The following is a 10,743-nucleotide window of genomic DNA, read 5'->3' as shown; positions in this document are numbered from 1 at the left end:
TTTTACTACTGGACCAAAATAGCCAGTAAAAATCCTATGTAATAAACGAAAGATGAAACAGATTAAAATTTCATAAACTATTTACAATTTTTATTTTTATTCAAGTAGGATAAAGTCAAAAAGACGATAATCAAGTGGTCTTGTAAAATATGCACCACCATACACGTCCATTAACACTAGATCTGCCCTGTATTGTGAAGTGGATGCTGAGGATGCTCCGGTGCCGGAGCGAACGTATTGGAGCTTATTTTAATAGGTTCGTTGTGTGGTTTCTATGAACTTAATACTAAATAAATAGAACATATCCATCAAAATATAGTAACCAATAATTATTATTTTGACGGCCGATTGTCCCAGCGACCCTGCTTTCTGAGTACAAGGCTGTTGGTTCGATCCCCACAGCAGGAAAGTTTGTGTGAATGAATGAACATGAATGTTTTTTAGTGTCTGAGTGTTTATCTGCAAAATACAACTATTTATGTATATTATTCATAAAACAACACAACAACACAAGCTACTTTGGGGATAGATGGCGATGTTTGCATTGTCGTAGAATATTTATATTTACTATATATTTTATTCATATCTATTTGAACACCGTGCGTGCCAATCCAAAAAGAGGACTCTAAAATAATATGAGCAACTTGATATTTTAGATCACTTTTAATAGAAAGCGTTCAGATTGATAATTTGAATTTATATACATAAAACGCTTACAAATTGAATTTTAAGAGGAACCAATTTCACTTGAAAATAAAATAAAAAGTTACCTACATCGTACATATATTATAATATCAGTTGAAACAAATTAAAATTAAGCACTGATCTTCATTGATCATATATAATAGACGATCGCAAAATAACGCCTTGTTATAAAGACATCAATAAATATAGCTACCAATAAAAAAAGACTTAAACCTAAAAGAGCAAAAAGCGTAAAAACGTATCCAAAGTTTTTGTGTTCTTCACTACTAAATACATCGAAATCTTTCACGTGTCCTGTGATTTCGGTACTGGTCTGATCTGATGACGTCGGGCTTTGGTCATAAAATATGTTATCTCCAGGTTCATTCAATGTCGAGGTGTAGTTCCTTTTTGTATCACCATAACTGTGTTCATTACTTTGAGAAGTTTCTATACTAACTGTTGAAGATACCTGTGATGAGTCTGAAAGTCCTTGGCTAGTTATTTTATCAATACTTCCGTCATTTCTTTGATAGGTGTCTATACCTACTGTTGAAGATCCCTGTAATGAGTCTAGAAGGCCTTGGCTAGTTATTTTATCAATACTTCCATCACTTCTTTGATAGGTGTCTGTACCAACTGTTGAAGACTGCGATGAGTCTGAAAGGTCTTGGCTAGTTATTTCACCAATACTTTCATCACTTTGTAAAATTTCTAGCAAACCTGTTGAAAATACTTTTGACCAATCGAACTGATCTTGACTAGTTATTTTATCAATATTTCCAGGTGTTGACTCTTCTAGTTCTTGGTCAGTTGATTGATTAGTGTTTATTGTAATAAGTAGCATGTTATTGAAATTCGTGTCACAATTCAAAAGATATTCCAGGTCTCTGTAGAAAATTTGTCCAGTTAACTCTGTATTATCTGATAATGTAATATATGAGGTTGTTGGTTTCCTTGCTTCTATAGCTTTAAGCCATTTCACTTGTTCAGAACTGGGTGTGCATTTAAGATTGTTTATGGACGACTTAATATGAGTGCTTTGCGTATTTTTCATCAGAATCATAAACCATTCCAGTTCACAATTACATAGGAAGCTGTTATCTGAAATAAATAAAAAAACCCAACGCAAATTACAAACTCAAAATAAATAACGAAGTTAACCGGGATTTTCACACACATACACCTGCAAAACAAATTTATATATGTATATATAACTTAATATAATAACTATCTTGTATAAGCAAACATATACGCGAGCACAATTATTACCTATGCGACGCAAACTCACATACGCACAATCATACACTCAATCATCGAAACAACAATTTAAGGAGAGCACTGTCGCCTGTAATACAGGTTTTTACCTAAATCAGGGACAGTAGATTTTAAATGGCACCATTACATACATTTATTACATACACACCAATATAATTTGTGAGGCACGCATTTGTTTGTATAAATATTATAATAACTACTTTACATTTTAAAAACTGTATGTACCTACATTCTTGTGAATAAATTATTATTATTATTATTATTATTAAATTTCAAAACTTCGATAGTATTAATAACTAGCTGTCCCGGCGTTTTATATGAATGTTATATTTTAATACTCATTATCTTATTCCGGTCTAAGAGAATACCAAAAAATCAAATATCATAAAAATTGGTCCAGCCGTTCTTGAGTTATGGTGTAACTAACAAAACTTTCTTAGATGATTTAATTTTTTTAGATGATGATAAGTTTTTACATAATTTATTAAGATTTATTATCATCATCGTCCTCAGCATGTTTAACTAAAACAGAAAGGTTTTTATATATTTAAAAAAACAACTTGTTTTAGAATCAGAGAGCTTCGCTAAAATAACAGTTTTTTCGACATATCTTGAAATCCTTGAAAGTCCTAGAGCAAAAGTCAGCAATCCCAAAATACTGCTTTAATCGATGGCAGTAAGCATACCGCATGCATAGTGTTTTATCCTCGTGCGTTGATTTAATGGTCGATCATATTATGGATATTATGTTTTAGAATTATATTGGTAGAATTAATTGAATTGAAACAAAAAGTGTTGCTATTCACTAAGAAAACATTTCACTAATATTCATCACTAAAGGTGTGAAATCGAAAGATTAAGAAAGTCTTCAACATATTCAAATATGCTGTTAGTTGGTAGGTAGGTAGTAATGTACCTATGTTTTTAACAAAAGAAATACTACTATTTCTTTAATGAGATTTATGTATCTTATTACCTTTACTTATCTTTCAAACTTACCTTGAAAATACAAACTGCTGGTATATTTTAATAGATTATTGAATATTGGGGCCATGACTTCAGCTTTAAGTGTTTGCAGCTTATTTCCTTTTAAGTCCAGTTGAGTCATCGATTGTAATTCTTCAAATATTTGTTTATTGTCTATAGCTATAAGATTATTATCAGCTAAAGATAAATAGTTTAAGTTAACGAGTCCAACGAAAGCTTTTTTTTCGAGCATTTGAATTTTGTTCCTTCCTAGTTTCAACGTTAATAATTTTTTCAATTGCACAAATGTATTATCGTCAATAACTTGTAAACTGTTGCCACTTATATCAAGTTGTTGCAAGTTTTCTAAGCCTAAAAACGTTTTACTGTTTAGACTGGACAAATTATTTAGATTGATTTCTAGCTCTATCAAGTTCGGCAAATGCACAAACGCTTTGTCGTGGATAGTTGTTATCTCATTATGTGAGAGATAAATTTTTTCAAGCGATGGCAAATCAATGAATACATCTGCATTTATTTCTTTTATGAGATTAATATCTATAGTTATTGTCATTAAGTTTCTTAGATGGGCAAATGCGTAAGGTTTTAATACCATTATCTGGTTATCTTTCAGTGTGATAAATTCTAGAGAAGTCGAATTCGCGAAGGCAAAGGGTTCGATAACGTCAATATTTCCATATAAAACTATAATTTCTAGTAATACTTTAGTGTAAATAAGGGCATTTGTGGGGATAAATTTAACAACAGTTTTTCCATAACCGCTCCAAATTATTGAACTAGCATTTTCCAAATCTTTAAAATTATTCCATATTGGATCCTCATTTGGCACTTCATCCACGGTCAAAAAACAAAAAGTTTCAATAAAATCAGGGTGGAAAAGATCTTTATTGCAAAAACACTTTATTTTGTCATCATAGTTTTCATCGCAGAGGTTACGTCTACTCTCAGGATTTTGATAAAACTTTATAGCTCTGACAAAAGTAAAAACGACACATATTAACATAAACGTGAGTATTCCAGTAGAGGACATTTTTTAATTGTTCTTCAAATTCCTGAAAAAAAAGAAAAGGATCTCAAGTATCGGTCCATTTATCCTTAACACCCAAATTGAGAAACTGTTCTAAACACGAATTCTCTTGTTTTTTTTATGTTTACTTTTGCAAACCAATTTGGAAACTTATGTTAGATTGGACCTTAAGTAATTTCATCAAATTCGCTCCAATAAGTAGGAAGTTTAGTTCTTGAAGCGGTGATAGCCCAGTGGGTCGGATTTCGACTTCACTTTCCGGGTGCAGAATTCGAATCCAAGTACCTAAAGTAGTAAGTACATAGAACATCGTGAGGAAACCTGCATGCCTGAGAGTTCTCTATAATGTTCACAAAGGTGTGTGGAGTCCACCAATCCTCACTGGGCCAGCATGGTAGAGTACGGCATAAGCTCTACTCATTGTAGGAGAGACTCGTGCACTATAGTGGCGGTGGTTTTATCTGATAGAGGCTTCGGCCGTGCCAATTACCATCTTAATGGCAAAGACGAGCTGCCAACCTATTAAGAGCCACGCAGAGCATAATATAATTGTTATACCCCTAAAAGGTTAGCTCGCTAACGGCTTTAACAAAATTCTAATACAAAATTCATTTATTTCATGTAGGCCTAATATAAGCACTTCTGAAACGTCAAGTTGGTATGTTTGTAGTGACTCCACCACCAATTCAGAAGGCAGATTCTACCGAGAAGAAGCCAGCAAGAAACACAGCAGTTGCTCTTTTCCAACGTAATTTTACAATTTAATAATCATTGTTCTATCTTGTGTGAGATGAAAGCGGAACGGCTTGCTTCAAAGCAACCTTGTCATTAAGTAATTCATCAATGTAGGTATAGTAACCTCGATGTATTAAATGGGATTAAATACATTCTTTAGCAATAATTATGAAAGGTGAGTCTTATATTTTCTTCGGTATCATGTTATAAAAGCATATACTTAGCCCCAAAATGGCTTTATGCAATTTTCTACGACGATATGCTGATATCACTAATTCCGTTTCTATTAAATCGATTGTTCGTGAGATTAAATTGTTATAAATATATTGCGGAGCTACAGTAAATATACCTATTTCTTTAAATTTTTAATGAGATAGACTTTATGTGAGGTTGCAGTTAAGTAGCTTTGAACTTGTAGTGGAATAAAAAGAAAAAAAGGCTACCTGTCAAAATATTTGCAGTGAAACTTCAGCACCTTTTCTTATTATAATCACTTATGATAAATATGTATGTATTATATATATACATATTCGCTGAAACCGCACTGTCACCACAGAACCAAATCAAAAAAATTACTAATGTAACTAAAACTAATAAAAAATAAGATAGGTATTTATCTATCATGTCTCCCGCATGGATATTCCAACGCCTACGTATTTCCTGCTATTATCCAAATTATTTATGTGTCACTCGTTGGGATTCGATCGATTCAAAAATCTCTGTTTTCGTCAATGAACTGAATCAATAAGGAAAAAAAGTTTTCTTGAGCGGTTCTAAGAAATATTAAAACGAAGTCTGTGGCGGGAGTTTCACTGCTATAAATAACTTAGATTATTTATATTTAAGGCCGATTCTCGGAATACGAAAACAAACATTACCTCCATACCATTTTTACATTAGTCTGTTTAGTGAAACTGCTAACCTTATAGCTGATAATGTCGTAGTATTTGTCATATCACTAGATTTGTGGTAGGAACTGCTTGGATTCTTCATTTCCCTGCGACATGGCTTTTAATATCACGCCACCTAAGCTTGACTTCAAGAACGTGAGCGGTCGTAGTTTTCATTATTCTGCATAGATGGCAGTACTTACCAAAACGAAGAGTGAAGATGTTATAAATGATGACTTTGATGTGGTATTTTGAGCCCTCGTAGCATTAGTTCATGTTGTAGAATGTAGGTGTCACCATCACTTCAAAATTTTATGTAAGCAAAAAAAATGCCATTCTATTGGCATTCTGTTCAGTAGCAGTTCTTGGCCAGAACCAAATCCAGAACATTGTATCCCAGACCGGGATACAATATTGTGACCGGGATCAAAAGTTATTTATGCGCTATTATACACATCTATATTATCTGTGCCAAATTTTGGCGTGACATACAAACTAAGAACATTGTTCTTAGTTAACAAACATCCGTTAAGATTAATTAATTCCGTTTATTTAATTATGTGTCAAGATTACGTTTTTCGAAAGTGGTTGCAGTAATTTAGATGAAATTTAGTATTAAGACAATGTTTAACTTTCCAAGATTGTCTAAATAGATGGTAAAAAGAAAGACGAAAGTCTCTAAAGGGAAAGTAAATAATTTCAGCTTCTGGATATTAAGCACAGTGTGCTTAATATCTAGAAATTATGCAATGTCAACTCCTAAGGTAATAAAATAAATAAATAAATCAATGCATTATCCTAAACTTAATATTTATTATATTAATGACTGCGAGAGATAATGTTAGAGTATTATTTTTAAATAACTTAATTATAATAAATAGCATAGATTAAAACATATGTTTAAAGCATAACAGTGTAATCATAAAGACGTAGCCGACGTTCCTGCGAGCGTTGTTCTCAGCATAGTCTCGTGTATTTTCAATTCCATTTACGCTTCTCTGTGCTTTTATTTTTTCAGGTTGAGCCTCATCTGACGACATTTGTTGGTCATAATAAACTTTACTTTCCAGTGGTTTTGCTGAAACTGTTGCTAAACGACTTGTTGTATACAAATTTTGCTTTTTCTCTTTATGCATTAAAATGTCATTGTCATTCCTTTGTATTGTTTCCATTCCAATAGTTGACGATTCAATAGATAAGTCCAAAACACCCTTGTTAATGACTTTAGGAGTTGTTCCAGCTGATAATTCCATTGGAATATTCGTCATTGATGCTCTTGTTGTACTGAAATTCACGATTTCTGCAAATTCTTTAGTACTTGGCTTAAGGCTAGTTAATGTTGCCTTCGTTGTGAATATTGGCTTATTATTCAAGTTTTTTAAACAATTGAGAAGTAGTCTTAGATCTGTATAGAAAAGCTGTCCATTCAGCTGTGTTTCGTCATAGTATTCGTAATCACCACCGGCACCGTTAGCTTCTACATAATCTGCATCTTGAGCGGGAGTTTTCTCGGTCTCCATAGCTTTCATCCATTTATCTTTAAGATCTGCACTAGGTATACACTTTAGGTTTTCTATGGATAATTTGAGATTTGCACTCTGCGTTTTATTCATCAGTGCAACAAACCAATCAAGACGGCAGTCGCATGTAAACTTGTTATCTGAAATGAAACAAATAAGAAAAATTAAAATTTATTTTCATAAAGATAATCATTTTAAGTCATCAATCAATCAGTCAGTGTATAAACAGTTAAATTAACTTTTTATTAGTTCAGTTTAAGTACAGCTATTATGTTTAAATTGCGGTTGCTAAACATATTCTGGAAAATATCTAAAAATAAAAATGCAGAAGATACTTCGATCACATAGGAAAAATACTAAAAGCATATGATCACTGGTGAGATTGAAGGAATCAGACCCCGTGGTCGCGGTAGATAAGAGAGGCTGCTTGCAGAAATGGCGAAAAATCGTATGAAGAGGTACGGCCCAACCCGACAACCCAGAACAGATTATCCTGGCGCCTGAAAATTGGGAGAGCGGACCCTAGTGGACGATAGACGATGCGAGAAGAGTTAAGATTTGAATAGTAAGGACGTCGATCTGAGATTGCAATTGGACTCTATGGCAAAACATGCATACAAAGAAGGTAAATATGGTAGTAGGTTAATGGTTAATTATTTAATAATTCTAAAACCATATAGGCAATTACGTCCACATTTCGTCCAACAAATTCGGGTTGCTCGTCTGCGAGCATATTCCGTAAAAAAATGATGCATCTGAAACCACACGTGTCACTGATGTACATCAATTATCGATTAAAGGTGCTCAATATGATACATATCATAGAAAAAACTTAATTGACTCCAAAAATCTGAACAAATTACACGTTGGCATGATTTAAAATTAATAAGCAGTACGATTGCTTGCGTTGTTTATTAATAATGTTGGGTTGCAAAAGCCCTCGAAAAAAAAGGAATCAAAACTATACCTATGGTACATATAAAAAAGATATGAATAAAAAATACAACACCTTTATGTTATTGAATTGTAAAACAAGATATTTTCAGTCAGTCTAAAGAACACACGAATAAAGTTAAACCACAAATTATCAAGAAAGATATCTTATTAGAATATATTATCACTGTATTTATATTTTACTACTGAAAAATTTGTATTACCCAAACGCCAAATATTGAGACTGAATTTTACAATAACACCTAAAAGGTTCTTTGCAATACTGATATTTAAACAATAGCACATTATACATTACCTTCAACATTCAAACTGCTGATATTACTGAAAAAATTATTCAATATTGGGTCCATGACTTCAGACTTAAGTGCTTGCAACTTATTTCCTTTCAAATTTAATTGAATTAAAGATTGTAATGCTTCAAATGTTTTTGGATTATCTATATCTGTGAGAACATTTTGAGCTAAGGTTAAAAACTGTAATTTACGGAGTCCACTGAAAGCTTTTTCGTCTAGCATTTGTATTTTATTCCCTTCTAAATTCAGCATACGTAAATTTTTCAGTGGCGCAAATGTATTATCACCAATCACTTCTAAGCTATTGCCACTCATGTCGAGTTTTTCCAACTTTTCCAATCCTGAAAACGTTTCGCTGTTCAAACTGAACAAATTATTACGATTGATTTCAAGTTCTCTCAAGTTTGACAAATGTACAAACGCTTTGTCGTGAATAGTTGTTATCTTATTGCTTGTGAGATAAATCTTTTCGAGCCATGGCAAATCGATAAACACATCTCGGTTTATTTCCACAATCAGATTCGTATCCAAACCGATGGTGGCACAGTATTTAAGATGAGCGAATGCGTTCGGTTTTAATACCTTGATCTGGTTATCAGTCAGTGTGATACCTTTTATGGAACTCAAATTTGAGAAGGCATACGGTTCGATGACTTCTATATTTCCATATTTCACTTCAATTTTAGATAATGCTTTTGTATGTTGGAGCGCCGTTTTAGGGATATATTTTATAACAATACCCCTTGTATTGCTCAAAGATATTTTGGTGGCGTTTTCCAAATCTTCGAATTCATTCCATATTGGATCCTCATTCGTCACTCCATCAACAGTCAAATAGCAATCGGCACTCCGTATTCCATCATGATGATGTGAATCTTTGATGCAAAAGCACTGAATTTTATTTGTGCTGATCTGGTCGCAGATGTGAGTTTTAGTTTCACGCTTCTGATGGAACCGCCTGCCTTCGACGAAGATGAACGCGACACATATCAACGTGAGGATTCCCCAAGAAGCCATTTTTCAATACTCCTCTTTGAGTTCTCTGTAACAAGACAAAAAAATTGCTATGTTATTTCACTTACTATGAGTTACATTCAAGCGTTTAAAAAGCCTATGTTACAATTAGTGCTAATATATTTAAACTATACTTTATTATAAAATATAGAGTATTTTGATTTTGTTTTTTGAGGGTTAAGTGTGTATTTTTGCCTGTTTTTATATTTGAAAGCGTATATCTCTGGATTTACCGTACTAGATCACAAAAATCTTTTTTGTATCTGACAGTCCAGTAACGCCTCTTGGTGCAATGGTGATTGCTGTGTTCATATAACTGACAGGTCAACCCCGACAGGGTCACAATCACATATTATACATAGGGTTAAATAAAAAATACCAGAAAGCTATTAGCTTTGTAGTTCATCATTTAAACTAAAAACTTATGTTCTACGACTTTTAGAAATATAGTATTCATTTATTTCATAGGAAAAAAAACATGTTATTTCTGTAATGTGACATTACACTGTGAAGCCAAGTACAATATAGTCCAATACCAATGAGTATCTATGTAAAATATTGAATATCCAACATTTCACAAACAAACTCTTTCTTAACTCGAGTAAAAAAAACTTTTTAGTTTTAATGTAAACAATTACAGGCCGAGAGCTATCTGTTATTTTTCATTCAACCCTGTATACATCTAACCCACAGCTCGTGGAAAGAGTTCGGTGACGATGATGCGATCCATAAATGTAGTTCCCCCAAAAGTTTCTCAACGCGCTTAGCGAATTATGATAATTAAGATTAATTTGATTACAGATTAATACGGATTCTCCGCGAAAAGCAGGAGAATCTGTATCGTGCAATTTATAATTTCTTTAATCTTTATCACACCAACCAGCCCATGGAATTCCGCAAAGCAACGTCTGCTTCTATCCAATAGCGCTTAGAGATGTTTTCACTTTGAAAAATATAAAAAAACTTATTTCGGATTTATAAGTCACTAGAATATATGCCTGCCTATTTAAAATCAGTACCCGTTCACCAAGCTTTTGGCTAGCTGTAAATAATACGCGCTGGTTATATAAGGCGCCCTATTAATATGCAACACAAATAATAATAAATACTGTCATAGTTATATTTATTTGAAGTCTTCGGAACTGAGTCATATTACTGACTGCAAGTCACGTACGCAGCATTTCGGCGAGTCCGATTTAGTATTATTTATGACAAGTTATGATGTAATCTGAGAGTGTAAAATTAGGAATAAACATTTTTATTTAGCTCATTCCCATAAAATAATTATAATAAAAAATATATATTATGAAAATATTCCGTATATATAAATCCGTATACTCCACACCAAACAGATCCTCGGC

General features: G+C 32.9%; 2 protein-coding genes across 2 annotated transcripts in view; both read right to left on the bottom strand.

Moving 5' to 3' along the window:
* Window positions 1-835: 835 nt before the first annotated feature.
* LOC120631739 (internalin I-like) lies at window positions 836-5,238 on the bottom strand. The gene is made up of 3 exons (XM_039901421.1): window positions 5,155-5,238; window positions 2,962-4,001; window positions 836-1,788 (listed from the first exon to the last, which is right to left on the bottom strand). Exons 2-3 carry the CDS (start codon window positions 3,977-3,979, stop codon window positions 836-838), a joined length of 1,971 nt encoding a protein of 656 aa, XP_039757355.1. The 5' UTR covers window positions 3,980-4,001; window positions 5,155-5,238.
* Window positions 5,239-6,433: 1,195 nt separating this feature from the next.
* Window positions 6,434-10,743, bottom strand: part of LOC120631486 (connectin-like) — a 113,889-nt gene continuing 109,579 nt past the window's right edge. Inside the window, exons 2-3 of the mRNA XM_039901096.1 lie at window positions 8,371-9,410; window positions 6,434-7,261 (exon numbers count right to left, since the gene is read on the bottom strand). Coding sequence (XP_039757030.1) covers window positions 6,489-7,261; window positions 8,371-9,385 — 1,788 coding nt within the window. The 5' untranslated portion in view covers window positions 9,386-9,410 and the 3' untranslated portion in view covers window positions 6,434-6,488. The remainder of the gene's footprint in view (window positions 7,262-8,370; window positions 9,411-10,743) is intronic.

This window comes from Pararge aegeria, chromosome 18 (genome assembly GCF_905163445.1).
Source record: "Pararge aegeria chromosome 18, ilParAegt1.1, whole genome shotgun sequence".
Classification (NCBI taxonomy): domain Eukaryota; kingdom Metazoa; phylum Arthropoda; class Insecta; order Lepidoptera; family Nymphalidae; genus Pararge; species Pararge aegeria.
The sequence above is the reverse complement of the archived record's forward strand: the minus strand, read 5'-3'. Positions and strand labels throughout refer to the sequence as shown.